Source organism: Maniola hyperantus, chromosome 25, assembly GCF_902806685.2.
Source record: "Maniola hyperantus chromosome 25, iAphHyp1.2, whole genome shotgun sequence".
NCBI lineage: Eukaryota > Metazoa > Arthropoda > Insecta > Lepidoptera > Nymphalidae > Maniola > Maniola hyperantus.
In genome coordinates this window covers 5738383-5752689 of record NC_048560.1, presented here as the reverse complement: position 1 = coordinate 5752689, position 14307 = coordinate 5738383, and the positions used below count along the sequence as shown (strand labels likewise).

Sequence of the window (14307 nt, the reverse complement as noted above, 5' to 3'; positions counted from 1 at the left end):
TATCGCGTATTATATCAGGAGATCGATGACACAGCCACAACCACAGTGTATTGTATAACGACCGCAATCACCTCTGATTGGTTGACGCTCGCTCACTATTGGCTAGAATGCGTTGTTGCAACAAGTATACCATAAATTTAGCCAATCACAAACGATGGCGATTGTAATAATGGTTGATGCAGAGCGGCCGGCGTGGCGAGACTGCGTATCATGATTGCGTATCATGGTTGCGTATCAAACCCGTCGATAATGCAATCGTGATACGTGTCGGCGATACGGATACGGTGATCGGGTCGGGCAAGTAACACATTTTTTAATTCATCATAGACACACGCTTGACCACAAGCACAGCACACCTGATGGAAAGTGATGATGTGGCCCAAGATGGGACACGTTAAGAAGATGCCTATTCACTCTGGTTTTAAAGATATCCGGATCAAATATCGATCACGATCGACAATGCGATCGCGTATCCCCCCACTACTACCATCGTACTGCTATCGTACTATCCATATACTGCAAAACGATAAAATACGCACCTCGCCACCGGACGCGTACTCCATAACTAGGTACAGTGTCTTCTCCGTCTCGATGACCTGGAACAGCTTCACGATGTTGGGATGGTCCAGCATTTTCATTATCCGCACCTGCAACACAAACGATATAATATTCAAAAAACCTGAATGTAATATATTTTAACGCCTAAAAACAAGAATAAAAACCGGTCATGTGCGAGTGGGACTCGCACACGAAGGGTTCCGTACCATCGTACAATAATTTTTAATTTTTCATGGCGACCATTTTGAAACTTTTTATTTTTTGTTATAACGGCAATAGAAAGTATACCTACATACTGTGAAAATTTCAACTCTCTAACTATAAGAGCGATCACGCACTCATTCGATCCGAATCCGTGAAAATACGGATATAAAAAATATATAAGTCATGTGCCATAAGCTACCATACGCATTTTTATTTTATTTTTAACGTATTTTTACGGACTCGGATCGGATGTGTGCGTAACCGCCCTTACGGTTCACGAAATCTGTCAGACGGACGGACGAACAGCAGAGGCTTAGTACCTAATAGGTTCCCGTCGGTACCTTTCGGGTACTGAACCCTAAAAATAAGCAAATGTTAAAGGATATAATTTATCCTTTTATTAGGTATCAAAACAGGTTATTTTTCGAAGAATTTTGGCTTTGATTGAAATTTTTCATAGGTCTTCTAAGTTTTTGGCCAGGATGATGTACCTATGGCCTACACCCTTCTTGTTTTGAGAGAAGTGTCATTGCTGGTGGTAACGACAGGTTGATTTTTATGTTGTTGTTGTGTCTTATCATGCGATCAGTCGGTGTACTATGAGCAGATTAGTTGGAGGACAGATTGGCGTGATTAGAGACAACTTCCCCAGCGGGAAAACTCCGTGAGTCTCAGCTAAATTAATTATAAATTATAATTAACTTTGTGTCTACCTGTGAGAACCTATTATTAGCTTCTAGTTATTTAGTTTTTAAGATTATAATATGTTAATTTAAGCTGTTGCTTTTCCAAATAAAATTAAATAAAAATAAATAAATATCCTATGCTTTCTCTTCGAAGACGGATGGCCTGCGGCATTGTCAACTGCACTGCAAGACGATTTGGATGGTGATAATGATGAGATATTTGTTACCTCTCTGAAGAGTTTCTGTAAGGAGCTGGGGTTGAGCTGAGTCTTGTCGATGATCTTGATCGCGACCTCCTTGCCAGTGGGGACATGTTTCGCCAGTTTCACCTTCGCGAAGTTGCCTTTGCCGATGGTCTTCAGCAATTTGTACTTGCCTGGAAGAACATATTACATACTATAATATCTTTTAAGCAATTAAATATCACTTGCTTTAAGGTGAAGGAAAACACCATGTGAAAACCCGCATGCCTGAGAATTCTCCATAAAATTCGCAAAGGTGTTTGAAGTCTGCCAATCCGCACTTGGCCAGGGCGGCGTGGTGGACTCAAATCCTTCTAACTTTGAGAGCAGACCCGTGCGCTGTAGTGAGACTGCGATCATGACGATGATGATTATTATCTTATACTAGAATGGCGGCCTCGGATTGCGCAGTATTGTAAGACCTTTGGAAGACTTGGTGGACAGGCGACATCAAACGAGTGGCAGGGAGACGCTAGATGGCGGCGGCGCAATACCGTGGCGTGTGGAAGTCCCTACAAGAGACCTGTGTCTAGTAGTAGACGTCTATAGGTTGATAATGATATCAATAGATTGCGATTGTTAAGCAACCTTTACCCAAGTTGGTAACTGATGATGGGGGACTAACCTTGGAGGTCCAACTTTCGGCATTTTCGTTTCATCACTATTTTTATTTTTAAAAATGAAAATTTACCAATATGCGGCTCCTCGGAGGCCCTGGACCGTGAGGAGACCCGGGCGCTGCCGCCGGACGAGGCGCCGCCGCCCGCGCCCGCCGAGTTCTCCGACGCGCTCTGCAAACACGACGACAATACATTAAACATTGGAAAACTACAGCTAAAGTGGACACATCATCATTTTTTTTAAAGAATTTTAGCCATGTGAACACGTTCAGGTCGGGGTGTGCCAGCGGTGGAGCACGAAGGACTTAGGCTTCTTATCCCGCGGGGATTCTTTGATTTTCCGGGATAAAAATAGCCTATATTCGTCCTCGGGATGTAAGTTAACTTCTGTGTTGAATTTCATCAAAATTGGTGATCGTTTAAGCATATCAGACAGACAGACTGAAATACGCATTTATAATATTAGTATGGATCTTCATGATCAACACCCATCACCGGCTCACTACAGAGCACCTCCTCTCAGAGTGAGAAGAGTTTTGGCCATACACTACCACGCTGGCCATGTGCGGATTGGTAGACTTCACACACCTTCGAGAACATTATGGAGAACTCTCAGGCATGCAGGTTTCCTCACGATGTTTTCCTTCACCGTTAAAGCAAGTGAATATTTGGTACCTAAAATTTACAACGGCATAGAGTGGTTAAGGGAAGAGAATAAGGTCAGTGAGGGGGGTGCTTAAGAAAAAGTTAAAGGAACACTTCCTTAGGGACCCCCTTACTGTTTAATTTATTATTATTATTTGTTTTTTATTTTAGTTTATTTTAAGGAGCGCCAGCTCGCCAACAAACTGGCTCACCAGTTTGGCGAGAAAAAAATAATGTAAATATTTGGTGTACCTACGCTTGTTATAAAAAAAAAGAAAAAAAAAAGTGATATTTAATTAATTAAAACGCTCATAACTCCGAAAAATCAGTGGTGCGTGCCCGGGATCGAACCCCCGACCTCCCGTATATAGGAGGCGGACGTGCTAATCACTAGGCAATCACGGCTTCATTAGTATGGATAATAGAGCAAAAATGTTGTTCAGAAACTTACAGTAACCTATTATGCTTGCTAGCTTGGGGCATAAGTCAAAGCAAAAACGTGTATTAGATTATAACAACCTCGAATTTAATAAAAATACACAAAACCAAGACTCGTGGGAACAAAACAGCGTGGACAACTTCTAACGAGATTAAAGATTCACAGATAGGTAGGAAGGCCGGTCACCAAACCTTGTTTTATCTCTAATCTCTGATAAAAAAAGGAGAGGCATTATTTATTTTATTTAAAACTGAATAAGCATCATTTTCTTTAAACCACGAATATACATTTTGATGACCTCCCTGGCGCAGTGGTGACTTTGTAAGCGCTGTGATCCATCCAATAAACGGGTTCCGGGTTCGATTCTCGGGAGCAATTTGGGAGTTTATTATTTCTAAACTGTTTCTGGTCTGGTCTGGTGGGAGGCTACGGCCGTGGCTGGCTACCACCTTACCGGCAAAGCTGTACCGCCAAGCGATTAAGCGTACGACGCCGTGTAGAAATCAACACGGGGTTGCAAGTTAGCCCACTACCACCATAGACTGCATCATCACTTCCCACCAAGTGAGATCGCAGTCAAGGTTTAACTTGTAAAGGAATGAAGAAAACATCAGGGTTAAAATATTAGTATCATACCGAATGCAGCCTCTCAATGGCTTTAGTTCTCCGCCTTCTCCATAGCTTGGAAAGAAACACCGGCGCAAACAGGGGTAGGACTCGATGTCGCATTGTTTGAGGGTTTATTTTGACAGTCCACTAGTACACTTAACACTGACTACCGACTAGCTGAAAGCTAGGCTGATTCTTCGATTATAAATGTTTATTTCACTTAGGCCAATGGTGGTTATGATTAAACAAAACTGTCACCGGTTCCCGAACTAGGGGCTCGATTACGGTAATATGACAGCTGCAATGTGACGATCGCAATCACCTTTAATTGGTTGATGCTCGCTCAATATTGCCTACTAATTACAATGCATTGTTGCAACAATAATATCATAAACTAGCTAATGCTCGCGACTTCGTCCGCGTGAACTACACAAATTTCAAACCCCTATTCACCCCCTTAGGGGTTGAATTTTCAAAAATCCTTTCTTAGCGGATGCCTACGTCATAATAGCTATCTGCATGCCAAATTTCAGCCCGATCCGTCCAGTAGTTTGAGTCAGTCACCTTTTCCTTTTATATATTTATAGAAGAAGAAGAAGATTTAACCAATCATTATTTAAGCAGTTCAATTTATTATTATTTTTAAATCGGAAAATGTTAGAGTATGAAGCTTAGGTATATTATTAGGAATAATATATAGTTTGCGACAGGTCGAGATGGCGATTGGGGGTGTCCCCCCGTCTCATACCCCCTTTGACATCTCTACCTGTCGCGTACTAATCTACATATGTCTAGCTAGGTAGGTAACTAGGCAGGCGCATTCCACCTTGGGCTGCAATCTGCATCATTTGTTGTGCTTGTAGTCAAATGCAAGCCTGGAGGTATAGTTAAAAAAAACTACTCATCCGATTTCAAAATTTTTTTCACTGATACGTAACTACTTTATGGCCGAGTAATATAATAGGCTATAAATTATAGAATACTAGATGATGCCCGCGACTTCGTCCGCGTGGATTTACGTTTTTTGAAATCCCGTGGGAACTCTTTAATTTTCCGGGATAAAAAGTAGCTCAAGTCCTTCCCCGGGATATAAGTTAACTCTGTATCAAATTTCATCAAAATCGGTTGAACGGTTGGGCCGTGAAAAGCTAGCAGACAGACAGACAGACAGACACACTGTCGCATTTATAATATTAGTATGGATGTTTTGCGGATGTAGTCGCGGACAAAAGCTAGTCCTGTATAATATAGCAATCTGTCTTTTTTATAAGTCTAGGTATATCTGTTTAGGTGCCTCGAAAGATAAAATTTTAATTGCAATGCAATTACTTACTCCCTTGTTTTAAGTGACTGTCTAATTAACTACCAAGAAAGCTACTCCTTTATAAGCACAAGAATTTAATTAGTAACTACTTTACTTACTTTGTTATAATTAACTGAGATTTGCGTGTTGGTCAAATTAATGTTTCTTTGATAAAAGAGTAATATAATTAGTTTAATTATTTAATTGGAACTATATCGATAAGAAGTATTTACATTTATGATAAGTATTATGTTGTACTGTAGGTACAAATACGTATTGTATTGCAGATCCAAAAACATTGTAATAGTGAATGGAAAGAGTTGCGAATGGGACGAGATGCGATCGGAACGAGTTGCGAATGGGACGCGATGCGATCGGAACGAGTTGCGAATGGGACGCGATGCGATCGGAACGAGTTGCGAATGGGACGCGATGCGATCGGAACGAGTTGCGAATGGGACGCGATGCGATCGGAACGAGTTGCGAATGGGACGCGATGCGATCGGAACGAGTTGCGAATGGGACGCGATGCGATCGGAACGAGTTGCGAATGGGACGCGATGCGATCGGAACGAGTTGCGAATGGGACGCGATGCGATCGGAACGAGTTGCGAATGGGACGCGATGCGATCGGAACGAGTTGCGAATGGGACGCGATGCGATCGGAACGAGTTGCGAATGGGACGCGATGCGATCGGAACGAGTTGCGAATGGGACGAGATGCGAATGGGACGAGATGCGAATGGGACGAGATGCGAATGGGACGAGATAAGACGACAAGCGAACGGAACGAGTTTTGAATGGCATGAGCTGCGAATCGGACGAGTTTCAAATGGTACGACTTGCTAACAAACCGTTTATTATTATACCGTTAAATAACATTCACATAAGAAAACTTCACAAACAGTTCAATCATTAAAACCACGAAAAATTACATAAACGACATATTAGTATGTAAATACTTAAAGTTGATAACTACACGAATTAACTGATGTCATTAATAAATAACACTATCACAAAACACAGATCCAACGTTCAACCCAGATGTTAACTTGATAAACTTTGACACCAATCATCCGAGCGCCCGTACTGATGACACGAAACCCGATCATACTAACGCTTGTGCTCATGACACGAGATTAAGGGCCGGTTGTTTCAACAAATTTTGACGGACACGTAACCTTTAAATATGGCGCTAACGAACGTAAGAAAAGAAAAAGCGTTGATTCAGCATCTATTAGCGCTAACGTTCGTTAAAAAGTTACGTTTACGTTAACCAGTGCTGGCGCCATTGGTGATCGTCAAATCAGTTCGTAACTTCATACTTCTTACAAACGGAATATTTTATTTACAAATTATAATGGAATCAATTTAATTCAATGCTTTTAATCGTAGTTTTTTTGAGGATGAAAGAGAATTTTTAAAAAAGAAAAAGTGTTTAAAATGCGAAGTAGCATTATCAATAACTATATAATTGAATATAAAATGAAATAAAAAAGGATACGGAAAAGTAAGTTAATTTTTAGGGTTAGTTTCGTAACCAGAATAACAATGACGAACAGTTTTTTGTACAACGAAGCAACGCTCTTAAATTAACAGATGTTAAAATTTGTCTACGTCTGTTAAATTTTAACGAACGTATCTTACTAAGACCAATGGTTTGAAACAACCGGCCCTAAGAATGAAATTCTCGACGTGTGTATGAGATAAGAAATAAACGTGACGTGTTGCTCATTATCTAAATATATAAAAGGAAAAGTTGACTGACGGATTGATCTATCAACGCACAGCTCAAACTACTAGACGAATCGGGCTGAAATTTGGCATGCAGATAGCTATTATAACGTAGACATCCGCTAAGAAAGGATTTTTGAAAATACAATCCCCGAGGAGGTAAACTAGGGGTCTGAAGTTTGTGTAGTCCACGCGGACGAAGTTGCGGAAATAAGCTAGTCTAATACAAATTAATGACTACTAAGGTTCAGTTTTATGCATTTAAATATCACTTGCGTTAACGGCGAAGGAAACATCTTGAGGAAATCTGTGTGCCTGAGTGACGCCTGTCTCCATATTATTGTAAAAGGTGTGTCAAGTCTCCCAATGCGCCCCTGGCCTGCGTAGTGGACTTTCATTCTGAGAGAAGACCCGTGCTCAATAGTGGCGGCGGCGATGGGTTGTGATGATGATGCTGATGAAAAGTCAGTTGCATATATTTTAGAGGTCAAATTAAGCTTTAAGAGTAACTACAGTACGCGGCAGAAAGTAATGTACATCGACCTTTAGAAGGATATAGATAGTGCATTGGTAGAGCATTGTCGCTGTCTTTGAGACCGACAAAACGTCATTCATGTAGGTATGAGTGACAGAGACAACGCTCTACAAAGCCAAAATGTCATTCTAAAGGCCGATGCACATTGTTTTCTACCGCTTACTGTAATTTTCTTTTAACTGCAACTGGTTTGTAATGGAACTAAACAGTCTTTCAATATTCATAGATTTTCCAAAACAACTTGATGGCAACTTGTAGTTAAACTGTACATGCATACAAGGAAAAGAAAGAAAACAGGCAGTCATAAGTCATACATAGCGAAAGTCCAAACAAAAACACGTAAGTAAATTTTAATTTTCTTGCCACTTTGCCACTAGAATCGAGAATCGATATGGCTTTATAAATAACCCGGCCCCCTCCAACGTCATATAACTCCATCACGTCACGCCCATGAAATGTTATCTACACATCGACTTTTTTTACAGTAGCGGAAATATCGTACCATTGAAATCGATTAATTTGTTGAGCACTAGAATCGATATTACGCTAGAATCATTGGTAGGTAGGTAAAAAAAGCTGTGAAAGTATAAATCCGAAAACCGTGAATTTGTGGTTACATCACAAAAAAATATGTGTTTCATGAACAAATAATTATTATTTATCATTTTCAAAGTACGCTAACTATGCCAAGTGAAATTATAATATGAAAGGGCTTTACCTGTACATTCTAAAACAGATTTTTATACATAATAGTTTTTGATTAATCGTGCAAAATGTCGAAAAAATACAACTGTAGTACGGAACCATCGGTGCACGAGTTTGACTTGGCCAGTTTTTTAAGAAGCTTACCATTTTAAACATGGATTATATGAACTATGTAGAGTGAGGTAACTCTCGCTTTGATCCTAAATCGACGATGTCAAATATGGGTGACGTGAAATCAGAGAAAAATAGGCGTATATTAGGCTACCTAGACTCAAATGTAGGTGATATTTAATGCCTGCTAGTGACGTGGAAGCCTCGAAGTTTTAATACAAGTTCCCAAACAGTCGTAAACTGTGCCTTCAGTCACTCATGAATACTATTACCATAAGTAACGGAATAACCAAGAATCTACTGAAGCTGAACCTTCTAAAGGGCTCCTTACAACAATTTTCACAAACTGTCCTATTTCTTGCCTACAAATCGGGTTGCGAGTATATTAAATTGGAACAGTGGCTGAAGCAAGCGGCCTGTCGGCTAAACTGAGTGACGTTTAGACACACTTTAAAACTCCTTTGTGCTCACGTCTCAACCCTCAGTCCTTTCATGGCGCGATGTCTAATGAACGCGCGAATTAAATCCATACTTTCCATACTAATATTATAAATGCAAAAGTGTGTCTGTCTGTTCGCCTGTCTGTCTGTCTGTCTGTCTGTCTGTCTGCTGTCCCATCCATTTAACCGATTTTGATGAAATTTGGTACAGAGACAGCTTGCATCTCGAGGAAGGACATAGGCTACTTTTGATCCCGGAAAATCAAAGAGGATTTTTAAAAATCTAAATCCACGCGAACGAAGTCGCAGGCATCATCTAAATACCGAGTCCGGAAATTTTTAGAAAGACTCGACACTCGTTTCGCTTCTCTTGGATTCTGCACCATACCTTGAGCACTAGCCTAAATTATTGGGCCAATACAGTTCTCGGCCTGTTTACAAGGCTCACTTGGCTGTTTTAACTCAGTCAGCTTTTTTTGGGCTATTGCATGGGCGAACATGCTTGCTATACCTAATATGTGAGTAGGGGACATGAGATTTTATACTTTGAACTTTGGGCTAGGCAAAAACCAGCAGTTCACATAGCAGAAGTCGAGCCTGCTGGCTTTCATCATCATCATTATCAACCGATAGGTGTCCACGCTGGACATAGGTCTCCGCCTGATCCAGCGGCTAGCTATCACGCCTAAGATTTTGTTGGTGCTAGTGCTAGCACAGAGCTTGCATACCACATGATCAAATTTTTATTCTGGCGTTGGAATATATGCCTGATATGCAAAAGCAACGGGGCAGCCCCATTCAAACCCTGAAACCATTATTTTATTGAAGCCTCTTCGAAAGCTTCAGTGTAAAACAATTATTTCACAAGCTGGACGCGTAAAAATGAGGAGCCAGAGACTCGAAAAAGACGCATAGAATTTTCTAATCATGTAAAACATGACTATTGTTTTAAACTTCGTAATTTCTTAGTGGGAAGAAAATACATGCAAGCCCTCAAAGATACGAAGCAGGGAGAACAAAGACAGTGCTGATGCATGATAAGCGTTCGAGCGTTTGATCATTCGAGAGCCTTTGTTAGGAGGCATTGTTTGTAACAGACTGCATAGGGAGCATAATGTAATATACAAGAGACGGTATATATGCTTAGTTTCTAAAATCAACCATCCACCGTGTGAAATGTGTATCCAAATTTCTTACATCCATGGATTTTCTCCAAAACCATTGCTCAACGGCACAGTTCACGATAGTTAGGGCATGCGTTAAATGTTAGTACATTTGACGTAGCCCCAGGTAGCCCTATTTTTCTTTGATTTCACGTCACCATAGTTGACATATCGTAGATTCAGGATCAAAACGAGAGTTCCCTCACTCTATAGTCGACGCATCTTAAACTGAGTCGTCGAGTTATCTATCTGTTTCGCTCATATTCACAGGTCGTAGGTGTGAGCGAAACAGACAGATAACTCCACGGCTCAGTTTAAAATGCGTCGACTATTAGTTCACTCTGTCAACGGTTACGTCGGTAACCTTTATTGTTAAATTACTATCAAGAACCTACAATTATTGATATATACCTACTGGTCGATAGTACTAGCTTAATAATTCAAAGCCTAACAAGCTGGTTGGTAGATCAATACCCACCCATGGCCATCAAGGATTGTGAAAAATTCTTGTCACTTAAGATTGGACAGTATCAATACGGCATAAAGGACAGTTTATCGTTCTAGTGGGCTCTGCCACGATTATGTCTTCGATATAGCTGTGGATCAGTGCCGTGCACGCCATACTGGCATAAAAGCACTGCTTATCCTAATTGGAATAGCTCAATGCTCAGTTTTCTTTATGACCTGCCTGAAAATATGTAGGTATCGTACGCGACAGATTGAAATGGCAATCGGGGAGGGAACGCCGCCACACCCGCCACGCTTACCCAGTGACGTGCAAGTGTGCGTCTCCTCGCCTCATACCCCGATTGCTGTTGTGACGTTGTAAATTTTGAACTACTAACTAGCGTTTCGTTTTTAATAAAAATCAATTTTGTTCAAAGTATGTTGGTGCCACCTAGCATCAAGGTGCAGAACTACGCGTGGGTCGATGTTCAGAGTTCATTCGAGCCACAATAGATGGCGTTTGCTTCGTTGTCAATTGTCGTAAAAATAAAACAAAATAATTAAATAAAACCATAATATCATTTGTTTATTGTTAAGTCATTAACAAAACGGTTCTTATAATATATCCTTAGGTTCCGCAAATATTCAAAAATGAATTGGCTTCATGATCAAACTAAATGAGAGCGGCCACACTCGGGTTGCGTCTGGCAACACCGATTGGTGAGATTTAGAATTTTTCTGGAGTCAACATGTGAAGACGAATTTTTTCGTTCCAGGAAAATCTCACTCTTTTTCGCCCATGGCTTCGCCTGGGAAAATACAATTGTTATAAATTTAGTCATCCTAACGTATTTCAATGTTTCATCAATTATGGTGAGTGAAAAATCAAGTAATGTGGATTCGACAAAATGGCGGTTTGGTTAGAGAAAATCCTAATTTCATGATTTCCCTTTCAGTTCCAGTTATTTTACCTTCCCAAATAAATGAGGATAATGGGTTGTGGGTGGACTCCTGAAAACCATTGGTGGCCAGGAGTTCAATAGGTGAGTTGTGTTTGATCGGGAAAATTCCACGTGTCGAAATTTTCACACAGCACAAATTATAATCTTGTTTTTCTTTGTTACAGGGTTTCCGTTTGCGTTTCCGTTTGCGTTTCCGTTTGCGTTTCCGTTTTTAGTTTTCGGTTTTCGTATTTCGCTTTCGTTTTCCGTATTTATTTCTTTTGCACATTCACGTTGGCAACTTAATTTCTATGGATAAGACTTGGTGAAAATCTTTGTAATGAAACATTTCGGTTGTGAAGAATCAAATAAATTGAGTTTTGGATCTTGGCCGATGCCGTCCAGCTACCTTGCAGTCTTCGCACCTACAAGTAAGCAAATGTTTGTATCCTGGAACAGTTTAGTGAACCTTCTTAGTGTATGTGTACAGTAAGAACCCTGTCTTTACTACTGAGCTTTATTTTGAAACAATTTTATGAATTTTACTGTGTCATTGTCTATTCCATGCCAATGGCATCTTAAATTTAAAACATAGATTTTATGTACTATCTACCTAAGGCATTCTAATGTATCTAAATTAAGTCTTGGCATTAAGCTAGAATAACTAAGCATTATTAGCCATCACTATGTATTAAGCGACCCCGGTAAAAGTTACATTAAAAACAATTTTGCCTAACATCTAGCAAATTTCATTTATAACACCTCATATACATTACAAGGGAGTCGACGGCTAGCTTCTATTCTTACTAGGTAGATAGATCAAGTAAGTAAAATTATTTTTTTTTTCCTCTAATCTTTGTAAGGTGGTAGATTATTCCGTATCCGGGTATATTTCCATTCCGCCCAATTTACCACCCTTACAAATGGCGCCCGAACGTTTTTTTTATATAGTTGTTTCAGTATATTTTGGGAAATTTTGTGAACTTTATGAAATGTACTCCGCTGATTGTACAATTTTCTAAGTAGTGACACATTGCAAAGAGCACTAAGCTGTTTTTTATGGTTAACTAACTAAATAATAACTATTAGTTAGAAATTTTGTTTGATAGTTTAAGTAATTTTCTGAGTATAGTCCAACATTTTTTTTCTTACTTAATCAACACTTTATAAATGGTGCTTATGCCGTTTAATTATGTTATCGACTTACCTTGGAGGTGTATAAGTGAATGTTTGCCTTCAGTTTAGTAATAAACATTGCTTAACTGAGTTGTTGTTGGGTATTGCTTTCAATAGTAAGTACATCTTATGTTTGAAAATTCCGGTAACCTAGTATAATTAAAGTTTTGAAACGCTATGTCCTGTTAACTAGTTACACACATACATTTATAAATACTAAGAGTTACAACTTGTGAAACTAAATATATAAACTATATTCAGAGATTACATTAAGTTCAAGTATGAAGTTATGAACAATTTTTTTTCAGTGACTTGATACTTCATTATTTTGTTGAAATTTTGTTTAGAGCTGTGTTAAGGTTATGATAAAAGCTACTTCACACACAAAACATGTTAAGTTTAATTGAATGCTGGTAGTTTAAAGTGACATTTAGAAACAGATTTTGTTGTATTTTAGGTTATGTGTTAAAAGTGTAAAGTAACAGTCATCAAACCATTGCACAATCTCTTTGTTTTTTTTTTTTGAAAGATAATATGCTAGTCAGAGTTCATTGCAACTTTGCTGCCTGTTTACTTTTGTAATTGTAAAGGTTGTAACACACTGTGTACTCATAAAGGTGATACTGCACCTTACAATCATTTATTCAATTTTGGGAAGTTTATTTTGTTATATTTTGTTTACTATAGTAATAATATGTGCTTGTATTATTAACAATATTTTGGAATAGGAACATAATTGATAAAATAGTTAGGATAGACTTAAGAATATTGTTTTTGTTGTGTATTTTGCTTGTGTATATTTAATAGTTTAAATAACTTCTTTTGTGTTTGTGTTTAACCAATTTGTATAAGGCTAAACATAGACAGTTACACAAGCTCGATATTTTGTTAAATGTGTTTTGACTTAACACAATGGAACAGACTTTTGCCCAGTTTCATTCACTTTTGAAGGACGAATTGTGTTATGAGGTATCCATTCGTTCCGAAACTCCAGCACCTACAGTGCTAGGTTTAAAGAAACAGTTAAAACAATTAATTCAGGAAATTCCTTCTGAATCAATTTTAGAGACAGATTTCTCTTCTGAAAGTGAGTTAGGGGTTATTACTAAAAAACTTCAAGACTTAGAAGATTTATTAAAAAAGTGTTCTGACACTAAAGATAGACATGCCCTCTGTAGGTCTAAAGCTTTAGCTTCACATTTGTACTTTAGAATTTTGAGAATACAGTGTTCCGAACTCAGCTTAATAAGTAGGAAGAGTGAATTACATACAAAGTTGCAGAGTTTGATTTCCAGATTAGATGCTGACAATGAGTCGTCTCACGACGAATCACTGGATTCCGAGAGTACCGCCGTTGACTGCACTGGTGATAAAAATGTTGCCAAGTGGAAGTTACATTTCAACGGACAGGGTGATCCGCGCAGTTTCATCGAACGCGTTGAGGAATATAAAAGATCTTATGGCGTTTCAGATGGAAAATTATTTGTTTCTGCATTTCATCTTTTTACAGGCCGAGCATTGTTATGGTACAGAGGCAACAAATGTCAAGTTTCGTCTTGGTCAGAATTGAGAACTTTATTTTTAGAGGAATTTGATGCAGTAGATTATGACTACAGGTTGCTAGGTGAAATTCGAGCAAGAACACAAGGCTCTGAAGAACCTGTGTCTATCTATTTCGCTGTAATGTTTGGCATGTTTTCAAGGTTGTCAACACCACTTTCCGAAGAACAAAAGTTACAAATTTTATTA

General features: G+C 39.0%; 1 protein-coding gene across 30 annotated transcripts in view; it reads right to left on the bottom strand.

The window, feature by feature from the left end:
• LOC117993850 (serine/threonine-protein kinase MARK2-like) overlaps positions 1–14307 on the bottom strand; it is a 249498-nt gene that overhangs the window by 41409 nt on the left and 193782 nt on the right. For all 30 annotated transcript variants that reach the window (XR_011238172.1, XM_069507114.1, XM_069507108.1 and 27 more), the window contains 3 exons: positions 2382–2481; positions 1676–1824; positions 540–647 (listed from right to left, as the gene is read on the bottom strand). Coding sequence is in view for 29 of the 30 variants with exons in the window: in XM_069507114.1 (XP_069363215.1) it covers positions 540–647; positions 1676–1824; positions 2382–2481 (357 nt within the window). In the remaining variant the exon portion in view is untranslated. The remainder of the gene's footprint in view (positions 1–539; positions 648–1675; positions 1825–2381; positions 2482–14307) is intronic.